General features: G+C 41.6%; 1 protein-coding gene across 6 annotated transcripts in view; it reads right to left on the bottom strand.

Annotated features, from left to right (window-relative positions):
• The window catches only part of CUX1 (cut like homeobox 1), a 226856-nt gene that overhangs the window by 60935 nt on the left and 146084 nt on the right, over nt 1-19837 (bottom strand). For all 6 annotated transcript variants that reach the window (XM_085240899.1, XM_085240894.1, XM_085240895.1 and 3 more), the window contains exons 10-13: nt 11954-12058; nt 9504-9692; nt 5283-5341; nt 990-1038 (exon numbers count right to left, since the gene is read on the bottom strand). In XM_085240899.1, coding sequence (XP_085097025.1) covers nt 990-1038; nt 5283-5341; nt 9504-9692; nt 11954-12058 — 402 coding nt within the window. The remainder of the gene's footprint in view (nt 1-989; nt 1039-5282; nt 5342-9503; nt 9693-11953; nt 12059-19837) is intronic.

The following is a 19837-nucleotide window of genomic DNA, read 5'->3' as shown; positions in this document are numbered from 1 at the left end:
CAGCATTAAAAGTCTCGCTCAGGCACTAAAAAGGATTTCAGAAGAGGAAAACAAGTGCTCATCTCTGCTGCGAGCGCAGCTGGGGAATTCAACATGCATATATTCGCAGGAATCACTCAGTGCTCCTACATGAGCTGTAGTGGAGATGCGCTGTTTAATTTCCAGTGGAAATCATTCATCAATTCTGCGTTATTTGGAAATGTGTAATGGAACATTTACTTAATCTTGCTTCTTTTGAAATGGGACTGGCGTGCTTTCAATTTAAGAGCTGTAGACTACTTTTAATCTGATTATAATAGGAGTTCAGATTATTTTATTTCTTCTAGGTCAAGCGACCCAAGCTAAGCATTTCCTTGAAACGCTGCTTTTCAGCTGAACACTTTGTTCAAAAAGAAATTCAGTCACAGAAAACTGTCATTTACTTTCCTGTAAACAGCCAACCCTCAGTCATCAGAAAGCACACTGAAATTTAACCCCCACAGATTGATATTCTATTCAGATTTCAGGAGCAAAAGCTTAATTCAAAACATACAAACTTACGTAGAGTAACTCACTGGGAGAGCAGAGGTTTTTTTTCCTGCTTTCCCAACACTCAGAGGTCTGTTTTATTTGAGAGCATTATTTTCAAGGTTAGCATTTACAAATGCTCCAGTCCTTGCCCACTGCACTACCAGTATGAGATGCACGCAAGCCCTGGCTTAGCTGCGTATCAGCTCGAGGATCTTAGAAGACCCAACTGCACACCACTGTGGTTACCCAGTGCAGCACCAGCTGAAATGCCACTCTTTCTCCTCGGCCGCTTAAAGGAAACCAACAGGCAAAAAATGTTCAGTTCAGCTTTTTGCACGGAGATCACCAGGAAAGCAGTGATCATCCCACGTCTCAGCATCAACACGAAGCCCGTGCTAACGTGAGCAAGTTATAAGAGAAATTCTGGTTAATTAACTGAACTGCTGAAGTAATTAAGAAAAGAAAAGTAGATTCAGTACCTGCGCACCAGAGCTTTCAGGTGGTGCAAACTCCATGGATTTCAATATACTGTGGAAGGCAGAAAAGAAATTATTTTCTGTTTCTTCTCCTCATAACAACTGCACTAATGAGCATTAACATTATCATTTCCTAATCTCCAGCAACACTACAAGCGCTAAACAACTTTCCTTGCAGTAATTCCATCTGATAATGAATACAGAATAACTATTCAAACTGGTTATTGGATAAGAAAATTTTCTCAAGCGTCTTCTAAATCATTCCATATGCAATCCCACAAGGCCAGTTTAAAGCGTAAATTTAAAGGTTAATAAGGATATAACATTTTAAGCTGTCAGAAACAATATTAATTTATCTGTGAAGCTTGAAGGGAATGGAAAAGTTGCAGCAAAGCAACAAAACAGGGGAATCACCACCATGGTTACAGTGCTTTATATAATATACACCAGCTCACATATCAAGGAAAATATGCACAAATAATCTTCCCAACCAAGTCACTACAGGCTAAAAGGCAGTTTTTCATTTTAATCACCTCCTCGTTCTATGGCAAAGGGAAGACACAATGGCACAATATTTCTTAAGAAATATGAAAGATCCACATATTTATAAGTACATTAAGAGAAGAATCTGATAGCCTCGATGTGGATGTTTTACATAAATACTGAGCAGTCAGAGGATGGCTCCCTTCTGTTGGTGCTGCCTGCTCAATGAGAGCCATACAGGAACGCAAACTTATTATTGTGCTTTGTCTTACATATTGCTTTAAATAGGCTCCTCAGTCCGAAGCAATACATGATGTGAGCTTTTAACACATACGGACAGCGTTTCTGCAGCGTTCTTCACATCTACAGCACCAGGAACTTTGTGAGGCAGGGAGCAAACGTTTTATCACGTAGCAAATATGGAAACTGAGTCAAAACGAAGCAGAAGGCTGGTGTGGATGTGTATGAACCCCTTTCATCACACAGCATCACTGGGTGATACCTCCGGCCAGCAGAAATCAGCATAGGGCTGTGGTGATCCTGTGATACACTGCACAGAAAGCAGTGCTGCCGACACTCTGCTTTCATGGGCACCTCACCTGTATGCACAAATGCTTCTTTTCTGCCACCGATGGAGCCGTGTCAGGTGAGAGACCATGTTCCAATGGCTCAAGTTCTTAAAGCTACTGGCATTACATGGACTTTGCAGATGTTTACTTGGGCTGTTAATCACTGTTGAAAGCAAGCGTTTCCTAGGACAACACCTCTGCAGAGGAAATGCTCTGTCTGTTCAGAGCTGGGGGAGACAAATACACTGAGGAAACCCATCCAGGAAATCCCCCAGGCTCAGGTAAGCAATTATGTGCATCCTCAATGGACTGCAGAGTACGGCCTTGAGAGGTCAGCAAATGGCCGTGCGTCCCAACAGTCATATATGGAGATCTGTCTGAACTGAAAAATATGACAACCTATAATAGCAATCCATCGTGTGGCAAGCTTTCCATGGCCATAACTGTTGTTTCTGTCACTTCAGTGCAAATCAGCACCACGCCTGCATCCCATGCCCCCACTTACCACCATGGCTGTGAGGAGCAGCCCTGGAGCACACCAGCCACGTTCCCTTCTGGGCGTGCTGAGCCAGAAGCAATGTGCTCCCACTGCTACGCACCAGACTGATAGCAGTCTAGAGTGCAAAGTATGCCTGAATGTACTCAGTGTTTGCAATGGGTTCTCAGCACTAACACCAGGGCTGTACAGCCCTGTCCTGCCATGCTGACCACCTCCACAGGCTGTCCTACAGGTCCTTCTGGGCTCCCAGCACTCTCTGCCAGCTGGGACCAGCAATGCCCCTGAACCCTGCAGCAGCTGCGGTTTGCCTTGAGCTTGGAACAGGCATGAGCAACCTCAGTTGGAAACTCAGTGACCTCTGCCTGTTTGAAGTGGCTTCTCTGCTACCTAAAATAGCTTACTAGCAATTTCACAGGTAATTTCCTTCTCTGAGAAACCAAAATGAATTAAAAATCAGGTCGATGGTATCTTGAACTGCCCTTGGAGGGATACTCAGTACAACAGGTTCATTTTTTCAAATCATGGACACCTTAAACATGTTAAAAATGACTCTCCAAATGTGTCATGAAAGAGTCGTTTTCTCAGGAATATGAGGAAGCAAAATGTTTCCCCTTCGGATTCCGGGAATATCTTTGCCCATGAGATCTCAACTCAGTCTGCTGCTTATCAAGATCAGTTATCTGCTCTTTAAAAGAATGATCTTGTGACTTCAATCTGCACATCTAAGACTACTTGAAAGACTTACTCTAAAGCAAAATGTGTATTGGGACAGTTCGACTTTCTGTTTTTATGATCTTGGCTGCAAAGGCAGGAAGGTTAGCACTGTCGTATTACTCAAGAGGGAACTGAAAGGACACACAGAGCTCTCAGATCTCAAAAATAGTTTTAAAAGCCATTTGGCACAAAAGCCTGTGCAGAAAGCAAGAAATTCTTCCACCACAGATCTTGATGTGGACCCCATTAAGTTCCCCTAACACTGGAAGCAGGCTGACGTTTGAGATCCCTTACTCTAGAATAGCTCTAACATCTCTGAGAGGATTAAGGAAAACAGAGATCAGTGCCCAAAGGATTGAGAAATATCTTCTTGCTGACAAGATTCTTTTTACTTGGTACACATGTGCATTACGAACAGCTAATTCTCGTCAGTGTTTCAGGGTACTGTAGCAATGTATGGGACACCAGACTTAGAGCAATATGCTTTGTGTGGTTTCACTTCAGATCAGACTGTCAGGGATGCACTTTCAGGTTCTGAAACATCTTTTGGACCAGATGGGACCAGAGGGGCTGGTAGGCATGAGCTGCTGTGATGATGCAGCACTGTAAAACTGTAAATAGTGCTCCTGACAAGGGCTGTAGCCCCCAGCCCAGTCCACACATGAGCCCCAGGTCACCTACTAACTAGTAGCTGTCTGTCCTAAGTCATGCTGCCCAAATAAAAGACATTACCCGCACATGTAGTGATAGAAAAGCTAGAACAAGAAGCATCTGAATTTTCACTGATCCAGGAAAACTTCTTTAGTTCCACTGAAAAAAAGAAGTCCAAAGAGTAGGGGATGATTTTTGCTCTTCATCCCAGATGCAGGGCTGCATTTGATAGCACTAAAAGGACTGAAGTGTGAGATGGCAGACTTGCCACCCATGTCTTCACCACAGGCCAGGAAAAGGGGGACTTAATTTGCTGGCACCCAACAAGGGCCACTTCCAAGAGATTCTCCGGTCTATTTCACTGCAGGTTTATCTTGAAATGATGGGCACATGCAGAATGACAAAGTTTTTATGACCAGTTAACATTCACTCCTAGTGATCAAAGAAATGGTCAACTCATTTTACTTTACTGAAACTACACACCTGCACCTGTACAGGCTGCTGCTGGCACTGAACAAGAACTGCAGCCAGCATGGCTCTAGTATAATAGCACCAGGTCTGGAAAGTCACTGGGTGTACAAAACCAAACCTGCTTTCCACATTCTCCAGGGATGTGTAAACAAAAGCACATGACTCCATCTTCATCTGAAATACCTCATTAAACAAGGTAACATTTTTTCAATCTTCTTAAAATATACACAAAAATGCCAGAATGATGAAAGAAGAGATGGAGTTCCTTGCAGTTACTTAAACCTTGACACTAAACATACCTCTAGTCAAGAACTGTCTCTTCTGAACCTGACAGCTTATCTTGATATAGTTTAAAATGAGGCTCTTCTAAGTCTCTTAAAAAAAAAAAAAAAGCACCCCTTGAAATAGGAAGAGGCTGTTTGTGGCTTTAGTTTAAAACCACAATATATTAGCAAAAATATACAGTGAAACAAGCACAGCACTAAAATGGCAAGTGCTGAACGCTGGCTGGCAGAAGCAGAGAAAAGGTATTATGGCCAAAGGCCATGTATTAAATTCTTGGTCCACACTACATTAAGCTGTTGGCTGGGGAATTTTGAAAGTGGTCCACCTAAAATACCAGAGATTTTCAAACTTTTTACCCTCGGTGGATAATAACTGTAGAGCCCTTTCTCCATGGACACCTGCATTAATTGCAATTGCAATACTCTGCTACAACAAAAAAGGCATACCCACAGATGCAGCAGACACACTGCTTGTGGATGCCATTTCAGCCAATATTCCTTATTTCCCCGACTTTGTGGTTTTGACTGAATTCTTTATTGTTCCGAGAACACAAACTTGTGGCTTTATTTAACAAGTACTGTTAAAATAGTTTGTGAAAAAATTAATTGAGCATTTAACACTTACTTTAATTCTTTCTTAACCTCTTCATAATCAGCCTGTCCTTTCAGTTTTTCTTCCAGTTGCTTTAAAAGAAAGAACACAAATTTAGTTTAGATTTTTTTCTGCAGGCTTTCAAAATCATCTTTAAATTATTCCATATATACAGCAGTGCACAAGTGAAGGTTAATGACTCATACCTAATTTACATATATTAGGAAACAAACTATAACCAATTCAACATAAACACAATTATACCTCATTGTTCCTTTATTTACAGGGTGCCAAGTGTTACAGAATTCAGTAGGTCCCAGTCTGGCTGTTTGTAATGTGGCTGCCATACATCCAATAAAGAGATCGGTGAAGGAGACGTTAAAAATGGGGCAGGTGAGATTTTTACAAGAACTAATGAACAGAGTAAACAAGCAGGATGCTTTGGCACATACTGCATTCTTAATATGACAGCCCCTGGTAGCCTTATCCAGATGAAAAGAAGACTGAAGAAGCTGCTGTTGACTGGAATACCTTAGGCCCAGAAGACTTCTACAATGCCTCATGCCCAAACAAAACAGCTGTATCAAGTTATTTTACAAGCATTATGTACTGCAGTAACTAATACAATGACACAGCAGAGACGAAGCGTTGAGACCACTTGGCTCCTGGCTCAGGTCTGCCTGACGCAGGGCAGTCTCAATGGCTTCTCTTTGATGTGAAGATGCCACAAACGCCAAAACAAACCTCCTAACACAATCCAGAATGCAATGCCACACATTTGGACCTGACCCCAAAGCCCCTGCTCCCAACAACAGTGCTCATCACTAGAGGATAAATGCTTCAGGAGGCCTAAAACATAGTGATACATAATTGATGCTGGTTGTGCTGCTTGTAGAAGCCACATTAATTTCCCACTAATGATTTCTTTGCTTAGTACAGGCGTCCCTGATCTAAGCAGAGAAAGAACAGTTTATTGCCTTGCAATGTCCATGGTTCAGTTCAGGCTAGCTCTGCCTCAGTGAATTTCTGGTAGTAACATTGGCACAGAATCCCAAAGAAATGACACGATGCATCACCCTCAATGAAAGAGCATCTACTTTAGAGGGAAAGGAGAGAATGACACGACAGAGAACAGGGCTGTGAGGCTGCCTTTGGTGGGGATGTGAATTTGGGAAGATCCTGCACGGCTTCCCGTCTGCTCGTCTGCAGGCAGGGGATGCTGGGTGAGGGCTAATGTGAACCTGGAGCACTGTTAGCAAACTGCTTTAAAGTGCAGCTCCACAAAGTCCTGCAGCAGAGCAGATCTGGGTACACCAAGAGCGGGGCTGGGGCAGCCACTGTGGGAAGTGGGAACCTTGGAGCCATTCTGCCCCTTAACTCTGTGCCTCATCAGGCAACATCTTATTTTGGAGTCTAGAGCAGAACAGCTCTAACAGCAGGGTTAACTGGCTAATCATGCTAGTCCTCAGCAGAAGAAACACTGGAGTGTATGTAAAACAACCAGTGTTGTCAGATAAGATGTTAGTTACTTAGGCAAGGATACATTAAGAAAAAAGCCTTCTGCACAAACATATAAAATACAGAAAAACGACTGATTTCCATTTTAACGCAGCCAATATGAAACGTAATTCTGTATGGGGATCTGTCACATTCAGTAACTCTGTCAGGAAATTTTAGGCATGAAAACATATTAAAAAAAAAAAAAAGATGCTGATAGAATGAAGCTGGTTTGGACTCTCGGGGCATAAGACCACTTTTATGCTGTTATAGCAGTATGACAAGCAGCAATATTTTACTTTGAATTGTATAAAAAACACATACATCCATCATTCCCAAGTACCTAATACAGAGACTGTTGCCATGGAAAATCTGCACCTAAATGTATACTTTCACTAAACAATACAAACCAACACCCAGGAATGCAGTGCCCATATATAAGCAGACCATTTAGACACTTGGCATCTTCCCAGTCAATGATTGCTTTAAAATGTATTAGTATGGTAATTGTCTTGAAGAACCCTGTAAAATGCACAGAACATAGCATAACAAAGGCTCAAGCTGTGAGACAATCTGGAGGAACTAATATCTTGCACTAAATATCAACCTGGTTAATTCAGACAAAATGTATTCTAACATCCTCCAGCACAACAAAATGCATTGAGCCAGAAGACAAAAGGAATGGTGGCATTTCTGTACACTACATCTGCAAGCATTCCATGTTTAGGAATCACGCTGCAGTTGTTGTATGAATGAACCCATTAGAGCATGCACAAACTGGGTCCCATCTTATTTTAATGATCAAATAACCCTTATCATCATATTGTTAACTAAAGTGTCCTAGGTGAAACAGCATGGACTTTATTAAAGGACTTAAAATATGAAGGAAAAAAAAAAAAAAAAAAAAGACTGATGTCTTAGTTTAGTCTAGCGTGATAAACAAAAAAGACCAATTAACCAAGGTTACTTGATGTATCTTTGCTAACTGGCACTGCTGTGTTTTAACTGGGTGGTAGGGAAGCTCTAACCCCCAGCAATGAAGAGTTAACATAATTACAGCTAGAAGAGTCTTGTTACTAGAGGACATATTTTGATTATTAGATCAGATGAAGATAAAGAAGCAATAATTTTGGAAGTATTTCTGTATTGTTTCATTAAGTCATAGAGCATTAAAGAATTCCCCCAAGATACGGTCTGAGAACATTGCTTTAATTTGTGAAACTGTGATTCGTTAGTTGTGGAGGCAACCATTACCATCTTAGCTATTCTAGAAGCAATTCCTCTACAATCAAACATGAGATCAACACATCACTATTGAGTTTTGGCTCTTTGACAGATCTCAGACATAGGCTTTCCCAGCTCTTTGGGAAAAAAAAAAGCAGTTCAAATATTTTTATAGTGTAACAAATAAGGTTAAAGAAGGTTGAAATAGCATTACTGCATAATGAATGGGATCCTAAATACAGAGCATCAGCTGGGCAAGACTGGGAAAACAGAAGATTACCAAAATGCAAATCAAAGGCTTGCTTTGTAATTTCTGTGATCCCATTCCCTTTGAAGTTAATGGCTAAACTGATACTGACCTGAACAGGAACTTGCTTTATTCCAAGAAAATCTGCCACGTGCATGGATTCAAGATACTTTCTATCAGATTTTATGAAAAAATTAAAAAGCCTCATAGCATGTGGTTAGCCAGTAATATCTGTTCCTCAGTTCCAGGACAACTCCTTTCTCCTGCACTGAGTGGTGCCCACACACACAACAGATGGGCAGAGACCGATCCCAGCTATGCAGGAACCCAGCAGACTTCCTTGGCCCTACTGAATTTTCACAACAATTCTCCAAAGCTATCTTAAAACACGTAGAATGTAGAAACCACACAGACTGCATCACTCTTTCACCCCTAGCAGATCTTTCACCCCGCATAAATTACACTGCACCAGAGCAAAACGAGCAACCTCTATGAAATGTCAGAATTAGAACAATTTGTAAGAGTTTCAATTGAGCATTAAATCATTCTGATAGAGGAAAGCTACCCACGCCACAGTTAGAGCTAAGTGGGTACTATCAGCCTCCTGCTTTCAAAAAACTCTCCGACTATAAAACCTACAAAACTATGCAGTATTTAATGGAATAGATAAATTTATCTTGTTTACAATTTGAAGCTCAAAGACGGTAGAACAATGAAAGAGACAGGAGTTAAGAGGAAACTGATTCATAACAGATGTCAGGAAACACTTCTCATGCTTACTGATAGATCAACACTGTGTAGGACAGTGCAACAAAGAAAGTAAAGTTGTTGGAAAAAAAGGTAAAGGGGTCACTCACAAAACTGATGCTCTTCTAGCTTTAGTGCAGTGCTACTGGTAGCAAGTGAGTACAGGACTGCACTGCTAATTATAAATGGGAATTACTGCTCAGCAAATAACAGCTGAAAAAAGTTTCAAATGCTTACTAAAAAGCCTTCCCTTTGTGTCTTAGTTTCACTTGTTTTCATGCTCTAAATGGTACACTTCCTTTTCCAACGGGCGAAGAAATGGAGGGAGCAGCAGGTAAATCCAAAGATAAACCAGAGCACAACAAACAGCCATGGCAGATCTGCAATGCCAAGCACTGGAACTGGTGCTAAGTTTTAAAACGTAAAAAGGATTTTCTGTGCCTTTTCACTGCAGCCATTTCATTGCCAGAAAGCTTACATCAGTAAAACCCAATACTGGTATGTCAACCATGTACCCCTAGCACCAAACGCAGCCTTACTTTAAGCGTGCTGTTCTTGGCGGTCAGCTGCTGCTCCAGCTGGGAGATCTGGCTGCTGGAGTTCTCTCGCAGCTTGGTGAGGCTGCCCTGGAGTCTCTGGACATCTTCTACGAGCTGGGCAATCTCCCTCTCCTTCGCAGCCAGTTCTACTTCCAGGCTGGACCGTGTCAGCACCTCGATGGCCTGCTCCTGATGTGAAAAAAAAACAAACCATGAGACCACATAAATAAAGGCAGGAATGAGCCTGAATTCAGGGCAGCTAGGTAAGGCCCAAGCATGGCATGGGACAGCAGGAGAGACAGAAACTACTCCTAAACCTGTACACCTGTGACTGCATCAATCTGGAAAATGGACCTTTTTAACCAGGACAGCTCCTCGGTAAAACAGGGATAACAGGTCAAATAAATCTCCCTATTTCCTAAGTGTACTGGAAAACTGTGAAAGTCAAAGGACTCCATTCAGATTTATTATTAATAGTCCAAGTGCTCTGACAACTACGAAAATCTGTGCTAGCAAAATACTAATCAGATAAAATATTCTGAAGTAATGGAGCAGAATTTCTTAATCAAGAATAGCAGAGACATGTGCCTTTGGCTCTTCATATGTATGCCACACATTTCAGGCAAAATTGTCAGAAATTGCCCCAAACTGCTATTTCCAATGAACTTGCTCCTCGCATGACAATTATTCAGTGGTATGTTACTGCTGGCAAGTGAAGCCTCTTCTCCATAGGGATGCAGATCCACGTGACACCTGTAAGACAAGGCTGTTCTGCCAATGCACTCCACTTAAAAAAAATTCCCTAAATTAGAATTTTTTTTACTCCAGTTTTCCACGGCTGCCAACTCTGTCCTCAAGCCTGAAATGTCCTTGCTAGACTGACAAGAAATAAGAAAGAGCAAAGAAGGAAGGAAGGTAGATCTTTTCAGAAAAGGTAGCACAGGCTGATTGCAACGTCTCTTTTGTCTCCTTTTGTGTTAAGAAATCAATAGCTATAATGCATTGGAGAGCTCTGAGCCTCTCTTCCACAAGGAGCACAAGGAAACCCCTGGGCAGATCCAGGGAGCAGGAGGCAGCCTGAAGTTGAACACACATTCCATTAAAAAGCCTAAGACGCATCTTAGAAAGGTTAATGGCTGCTCCTCACAAAACACCAGAGAAGTAGGAATGAATCCATTTACCAAGAGAGAAACAATGATCGTGAGCATTATATCGAAGATCCTATGGTGAAAGAGCTGAGAATTCAACCCATTGATGCTGTCACCCAAGCACTTTCCTTACAATTCAAGATGACATTGCGGCAGACTGAAATTCACTCCATACCCTCTCTTCTGGAAAATACAGGCACAACAAAATACCTTTTCTGTATCTCCTAAACACTTAGCTTGATTCTCAGTGACTACATACCATTGTGTCTCGCAGAAAGCCGCATGTACGAACAGCAGTTAACAACGCTCTCCTATTACACTGAATTATACTTTTAACTTGAAAAAACCCTCTAATTTGCTTGCATGAAACATCACAAGTTGTATAATCATCTGCTGCTTGTGCCTATTGAGACTAGAATATAGAGTCTGAAATAAGATAGATAATGATCATTTTCATCCTGCAGTAGTTGTCATATTAAATATAAATGAAGTGCAGAAGTACTATTAAATACAAGAAAGACCTAATGTTAAAATAATGATAAGACTAGGACATAAGATAGGAAGAAGCAGGTAATTCAGAGTTACAAGAGAGATTCAGGCTTTTTATTTTTTATTCTGCAGTCTGCTTCTCTGTCTTTTGACTTCTTTAAGAAAATGTTGGGTCGTGTTAATAGGCGACCAAAGAGATCTGGAGGACTTATAATTTGTTACTCATTTTCTGCGAATGTATTTAAATGCAACCGTATGCAATGTATTTAAATGCAATGTTTTTCTGATATCATGGGTTTCCAAGAAAAGGGTGATATAAGGAGCAAGATTTGTTTGTTAAATTTGCTTAGAATTAGACCCAATTTCACTTAATCGTGCCTTTGCGTTCACCCAACTGGACCCGTTGGTGCCCTTCGGGTGAAATTGGTTACAGCCCCTCAATTAAAGCCCCTTGAGGCATGCAGAGCATTAACAGCACTCTGTTACATCGTACTGCTGCTTTACTTTTCCACAGTTGAAGCTGGTATGAACGTGAAATGATTTCTAGGAGTTGTTGCTATCTGCCTGCACTGGCAGCAGTGGATCACCGTGCTGGCCAGCACAGACCACAGCCATTTCTGTCCATCTCGAGGTCTTTTGCAGCTACCAACCCCCTTAGAAGTCTAACAAACCTGCAATCTCAAAGGAACACAATTCCATTTCAGTTAAAATATTATTCTGAACAGATATTTTTATAGCTGTGAGCATAAATTGAAAGAGCTGTACGGCAGGAATGTCAGAAACCTGTAAGAGTCAGTAAATATTTTCTCTCACCACATCAGGTGCCTTCTGGATCTGTGTAGCGAGTTGGAGAGATTTGTTAGCTGACGAGAGCTGCTCCCTTAAGGTCTCTGCCTCTCTCTGAGCCACCTCTGCCCTCTGAAGGAAATGAAAAGGGGTGAAAAGAGAAAGTACATTCAGTTTAACAACTGACAATTATTACAAGAACATTCATCAATTCATGCCTGACTGAATATAATTGATTTTCCTAAACACTCAACCTAATAAATGTTAGAAAAAAACATAGAATGTGATGGATTTTTATTTTAAACAGTACAAGGAAGAAATAATTGAGCGATTATGACAGTAATTTAACGCTAGGAGCAAGGAATCCCCTGCTGATACTAATGCTGCGGCCCACTGAATTTCCCAGACTGAATAAATACAAGTGGAAATGGAGTCTTTTTATTCAATTTCTTTCTATTCTCATAGACCAAGCAGATTTTATTGCAAGGTTCCTCATGGGAACAATTCTCACGGGTAAATGCTGAATTAAAAGATATTCTGACCATTCTCTCTAACACACATACAATGTTGTGGGCTGTCTTTCCTCAGTAATTATTTCCCCAAACATGAATAGTTTGATTCTGTTCTTTCAGCAGGTCGATTTATTCAACAATATTTAACCCTACACTGACAATTTTGCACAGATCAGTTACAACTGCTGAGGATTTACGCAGTATCTGATAAGCCTGGGACTTGGCTACCAGACAAAATTGCCATATAGATATTGAATAATAATAGAAAGGAGAAAGGCAGAGCTATGAGCAAAGCCCCTCTGTACAAGAACTGGGGAGAGACAGATGGATCAGTAACATCAGGCAATAAATAGCAGCAAACTCTTTGCCATAAGTGCATATCAGCTTCTCTTAAGAAAAGTGGAACAACACCTGGTTGTTTTTACACTGTATGCTCCTTCTGGCAAGTTCCTTCCTTCTTGCTTTTCCAAACACAGTGCTTTCCTCCTCGAATAATCACTGCTTTTCACCTTGCAAATCACACTGCACTCAGCTATCTCCATTTCCAAGACACAACCAACCTTTTCAAAACCACAAACTGCCTCCAGTCAAAGCCAAAACTTTTCTTGACTAGCTTCTGTCCTTTACGCTGATGGGTCCCTCCCTTTGTGGAATAACAAATCCATGTCTCCATTTTCTAGCTGCCATATTTCTGTGTGCTACACTCCTCTCTTTTTCAGCTCCTCCTTTTGAAAACTTAAATCACAGCATCATAGAATCACTAAGGATGGAAAAGACCTCTAAGATCATCAAGTTCAACCATCAACCCATCACCACCATGCCACTCAGCCACGTCCTTCATCTAAAATGTGTCATTTAAACATCATAAGATCCTATATGCCCACGTGTGTGTGCATGGTCTTGGAGTCACAAGTCAAAGCAGACTGCTGCATGTTTAATCAATCAGTAAACTAACTGCAATCAAATACTAACTACATCATCTGTGCTATTTGCTCACAACATTACATTAAATGATTTTGCATAGGTTCTACAGCTGTAATTAAAATGCAATTGTAAAAAGTAATGTAACAGGGTTCTATTAATCAGAGCACGGTATGCAACCTATTGTGTGCATGAATAAAATGGTTGCAGCGTTAACAACAAAGATCCAAAAAGAGAAAGTTTCTGTTGTTTGTGCAGCTGGATGGTATTAGGATGAAAAACTGAGCTTAACAATAAGGATTGAGATTAATTATTTTCTTGCATTTCATTAGATGTGGAGGTGAATATATTGACTGAATAACTGCTAAGCAGCCACAGCATAGGAAGACAAGGTACTACACCATGGACCTTGCATCTAGTGCTGTATAAGTAATGGGTTTTGCAGCCTAAAGCAATTCTGCTGATGGTTTCCATTCATAACAGCATTGTCTTGAGAATCTATTCAGCCTGCATGCAAGTGAACCACAGAGGATATTTCTAATAGATGTTACATCTGCATGTGCAGTAAGCTGTCAGCTGCCATTTCTGCAGAGCCTCCCCAGCCAACCCAGAACACCTGTTGAAATCCTGTGAATAATATTAGACAACATTTCATACTATGCATTGTTAAAAATACATCAACAGAAACTTTGGGCCATTCTGTTCGGGAAACATGGGTCCATTTTTCCCTTTTTTCTCCCAGAATGTAAGTTCTTTAGAGCCAGAATTATAGATGTGTTCAGTGCCTCAAAAGCACTTTTGGGTGCTATTGCAATATGAATTATAAATTACACACAAAAACCTGTTAAAAGAACATTACGGTTTCAAAATGGAGCACTTAGAAGTTCTGAAAGCCCAGCTCAGCACTGCTGTGCTCAGCCTCCCCCGAGCTCAGGGCTGTGCACACAGTAACTCCCCACTAACGTGCTACTTCTGTGCTCCAGCGAGCCCTCCTACTTAATACAACCTTCAGCATGAATACTGCTCAGCGAATGAGTATTTTGTTTTGGTCCTGTTCAGCATGTGACCTCTGTGGCTTAGTCACTGCTAACTAATCCTACTCCACTCCGAAGATGGAATTAATCGCTTCCTCTCAGGCTTCACCCTTCTCCTCCCTGCTATGGGACTGAAGGGCTTCGGAAGCATTCATGAACACACATGCAAAGCCCTGTGTTGAGCCACCCACTGCCCAGACCCCAACACGCCTCCCACCGGTGCTTGGCACGGCCATGCCAGCGCTGGCTCCTCCATTCCCACCCCTTCTCTCTGCCGTCCGCCTGCCGAGCACAACGGGGCTCTGCAATCCTCACCCTGCTCTTCTGCTTGCTATTCTGTCCTCTTTTGAAGTCACTGTGGCATTTCCATCTTATGTGAATCTAATGGTGCCGTTAGCTCCAAGCTGGTGAAAGCAAGCTCTTACCTCAGACACCCAACAAATAGATACAAACATCCAGAATTTGCCTTACCCTGATGACCTCCTGCTTTCCCTCGTTGGTTCTTCTCCAGCCTTCCCCAAAGCAGCGCCGTTCTGCTCCTTCCCTCCTCCCCACAGCCTCTTCTCCACCTCCAGCTCCCACCCCAACATTTCCAGTTTCCGCCTCCCCTCCCAGTGCCCACGTCAAAGTGGCACCGCTCCCCGCACCCAGCAGCACAGCCAGGCTGGTTAATGTTCAGCCGGCCGCGCAGTTAGACAGCAGCGCGCTTGGGACAGACACGGACATCAAAGCCCACAAATTCAAACCAGATCCTGTTGGGTTTGTGTGAACTCAGCTCATCTCAGACACTTATAGGCTGGCCAAAGTTGGGGTTGGTGGTTTTTCTTTCTTTTTTTTTTTTTTTTTTCTTTCCTACTTTGCTACTTGAAGCAATGATATAACCCTGAGAAAAAGGCAAAGCCTCCCTCACTGAGTGCCAAGCTCCTTCCCTTAAATCTGGGCACAGCAGGCTCCTCACCAAAAGAGCAAGAGCAACTCCTAACATGTGGGAAAATCGGGATTATTTTTCTTTTCCCTAATCTTGTTCTTAGAAATGGTTGGACAATTTTTCCTGAATTTAAAAGTATGCAGCCAGAGACAGACGCCCAGTATGGAAAATGGATAAAACAGCAATCTTGCACAACTTGGAACCACTGGAAAGTTCACAGAACTTCTCTTTGTGTGAAAATACCCTGTTTTAGCTGAGAAATAGCTATTCTGTAGCAAAATGCTAAAACTCTTGGGCTGTCACATCCAATCCATGACATCGAAGAGCTTCGGTGCCCATGACTGTCACACCAATGGCCTTGGCAAAGACCATTCAAATTCAGCACTTCCTAAAAAAAAGCCATTTTTTCTGGATACAGCGGCCAAACAATGCCTCTTAACTCCTATACCACTCGTTTTCAAGCGCAGAGTTCCCTCTTTGGTACCATAATAGATCCAAATATGTTCGTTCTCCATACAGTAGGTAAGTTTTGTACTCCTCACAGGAAGCCAGCAGGTCACAACAGAACATTGATGTGTGCTTTCCACTTGCAAACAACTAAAAGCCTACACAATATATCCAGTACACATTATTCTCATAGTTTCTTGACAAGATAACAAATAACAAGAACTGAGTGCTCTTCTACTCACAGTAAAACGTTAATTTGATCAAGGAGCAGTGGTGTGAATGGGGAAATGAGATACAAGCAAGAATTATCACCTTCCCCTTAAAATCCCATGAGCCAACCTGGTCTTTCTTTTTACATGCTAAATCCAGGGCTATACATGGAAAAATCCTTCTATGGGCCAGGAATGTCCATTATCACAAGTAAATCTGCTGAAGTTAAGGAGCCTGCTTACGGCAGCAACCATCGAACCTGGTGTAAGCACTTCCAGCTCACGCTGTCTTACTTTCAAGCCGTGTTTCTGGCAGCGCAGGATCACATAAAGCACACTGCTTCAAGGTGATTTCAGTTCTGCCTAAGTTTTGTGATAAACAAATTTATTTTGAGACCTTTAATACACCCCACCAGCTTTCACAAAACAAGAGTAAGGTTATCAGAAAATCGGTGACATGAAAGACTCTCCAGGACTCTGGCACCTATTTTTTTTTTTTTTTTCCAGCAAAGGAGAATTACATGAAAAAGAAAAAATACCCAACAAACAGAAGAGGTTGGGTTGTCTTCGTTCTTGTCTCCAGGCTATTGTGCTTTTCTTTCCACCTTGAAAGGCTGCCAGATAAATGTATTCCCAACTGAAAGCCAAGCATTTACAGGAAACTCCTGTGTTTGTATGAAAATAATATTAACCGTATTTTGCCTTTATACAGCCCTTTTCCATGCAAGGATCTCTATGCACTTTATAAAGTAAATGTTATTGTTCCCATTTTACAGACGGTGAAATTAAATCACAGTGTTAAGTGCATGACCTCATCGGCTATAAAATGGCATCGCTTCCCAAGGCCAGGGGAGCCATGGCGCAGCACGGGCTCCAGCTCACAGCAAAGGCAGTCAGAAACAAAAAGCTCTGATCCTCTGGCAGGACGTGTGCTAGCACTGGTGCAGATGAAGGAAGCGTGTCAAGATGAACAGCCATCTTCATGGAAACCCAACAAGGAGGACTGGCTTGTCACTGGGTTTGCTACCACTGGTGGTTCAGAGCAGCCCTCCCCTGTGCAGCACTTACACTTATATCCTGTTGCATTTGTGTTGCTAAGTGAAAGAGGAGAAATTATTCCATCTGCTGCTTGAAAACATACATATTTTATAGCAATCTCACTTAGTGGGAATATCTTTTCAAACCATTTTCCAATGTGATGTGCTAGAGATAGGAAGGTAACGTAACCAATGACATAGAAAAAGAAAGTACCTGAAAAGAGCTTTCCTGCTATGATGACCAAGTGAGGCTTTGTTTGTACTTCAACAGCACACACTGCTTTATTTATTTCAGAGGTAATTTGACACAAAAAGTGTTAGAACTTATTAGCCCTTGCTTTATAGATCTATAGAAAATGTAACAGTGCACTTCTTTGGGATACACAGTACTGACCTAGTCCAGATTCTTTCATAAATGGCTATGTATTTGAGAAGGAGCTGTTGTTTTATTGATATCAGAAGTTTCTATATTTTATTTTCTTTCCCTCAGAAAAATAAGCCGAAGAAATCTGGGAATACATTCAGCACTGCAAAGATGGGAAGAAAACCAATGGAAATGCTTTGCTTTTTCCAAAGGGATAACATGGCATAGACACAGAAGAAAAAAACAGATTTAATTATTTTTCTATAGCTTTTGCAATACAGTCTGCAGGAAAAAAAAAAATCCTATGTACTCTTTCTATTATTACTCTCAAAGTCTATGGATACCTTTATCAGAGACCTTTCCAGTCTATTTCCTCCTAAAGATTAAAATATAATCATCTAGTGTCAACCAACCCTAGCTGAAGTCCTTCTCTTTATCTTTCAGAAGTGAAAAAGCACTTCCTTTCTTTTCTTAACAATGAGAAGGGAGTGTACAAAGTCAGCAGATGTGGACACATCGATGCCATGAAACGACAAACCTAGACTCAATACTAAAAGCTTACATCGAGCCTTCTCCTCCCTCTTCTTCTTAAATGAAACACTCCAACGTGTTTCTGGTTTTGCAACACACAAGGGATGGTTCTGAACAGAAGCCTCAGCGCTTCCCATGCACAACTGGATGACTTCGGGTTGCCAGATAAAATACAGAAACAGAAGGATAACTCATTTGAATAAATTCGTCATCCCAAATATTTGTGACTTACTGCCATAAACACTTACGAGAAAGGTGTAAACTTGAAAAGGTACAGAACAGGACTAACCATAAATATTTACATAAAATATACATTCATGTAACTGTTGTACACGCAGAAAAGTACACTGGAGCTTCATTAACTTCACTGATTGGAAATGGTAATATTCTGGGAATCAAACAATAAAAAATTCAAAGATGCTATATCCCAAACTATGATAAATCATTTATTTTGACAAGTAAGGGTAGTTTTGCTTTAATTATTTATTATTATACTTCGAAGCATATCAGAAAATATGCAGTGATTTATTGTGCAAAATGAAATCTTAATAAAACGAGTCCCTTCCTCAAACTACGGGATTATTAAATCTTCATGGAAATGTGAGGGTGAACTCTCAGGTTATTTTCACCACCGAGCTGGCTGGTTTGTAATGTGGAAATAAGCAATGCCTATTGCATTTCGTTATATTCTGACTTCAATCTCTTATGGGCCCAAGTTGTACAACCTCAGGGACTGGGAGAGAAAGGGAGCTCACGCACACCCAGCTGCTGCTGCCCACAGCTCTGCTGCTGCTGTGCAGATGGTGCAGCAGCATCCTACTGCTCAACACGAGGGGGCTGCTGGCTGCAAACCTTCAGCTCCTACAGCCCTTCTACACCTCCCAGTTACGGAGCTATGTCATCACTGCTCTGAAGGGAGATACAGCAGAATCAGCCATTTTTATGCACTAATCTTGTCCTTTTTTGTACTGATTTACATCTCTCAGGAGGTTAAAGCAGACCATCAGTGACACCCACACTCCTGCCAGGACCTGTCTGTCCAAAACAGGGCAAGTTGCAATACTTCAGTTACCCTCTCTGAGCTTTGCCAGCCTGAGCGAGACTATCTCAGCTGCAAAACATCACTCAAGATCTTGGATTACCCACACTGAGTGCCTGGATTAGAAGCTGATGGAAGGCTGTCATCTGAGCAGCTGTGCTGCCACCACATCGCTACCTGCAGCATCAGGGCAGCCACCCCGTGCTCCTCAGCCCCAGCAGGCAGCTTGCTCCTTCAGGCCAGGGATTTAGAGCTGTTCCTCTTTGATTAGAGGTACAGCTGGAGACAAAGCTCCATTTATGCCTGGAGTTAATGAAGAGAAACTGAATTTTGTGGTCACTCGGTCACTACCTCTTTCTCTTTCTAAGCAGAATACTGCAAAGTGTTTAAAGGTAATTATGTCTATGATCTAGTAATTTCTTCTGGGGATGAGAGTGCTGTGATAACACACAAACAAGCCAATAAAACTCCCGCATGAAACAATTTAAGGATCCAAATGAAGAAAAAACAGTGGGAGAAGAGAGGTAATAGAGTCTAAAGATGGAGGAGAGTGGTTCATGCAGCAGCCATGCTCTATCCAACAGAACAAGAGGGTGGGAATTACACTCACTCTGATCCCTTGGCTTCCATCACACAGAACACGGAAACCTGAAGAAGTACCTGACTTTTAAAAATTTACAGCAAAAATATTTCTCATTTTTGACGCAAGCATTTTGCAGTTCTGTAAATTTCTCCTCTGAATCCCAGCTCAGTTTGGGTCAGTGTTAATTCCAGAACAGCAAAACACTGCATCAAAATCAGCAAGGCAATCTATTTAGCCTCAAAGTAGGAGTCATGCTGAGCATTACTCTTTAAAGGTAGCCATAATAATGGGGAATAAGTACTTACT

This window comes from Meleagris gallopavo, chromosome 21 (assembly GCF_905368555.1).
Source record: "Meleagris gallopavo chromosome 21, MGAL_WU_HG_1.1, whole genome shotgun sequence".
In the NCBI taxonomy this organism is placed as follows: Eukaryota; Metazoa; Chordata; class Aves; order Galliformes; family Phasianidae; genus Meleagris; species Meleagris gallopavo.
The sequence above is the reverse complement of the archived record's forward strand: the minus strand, read 5'-3'. Positions and strand labels throughout refer to the sequence as shown.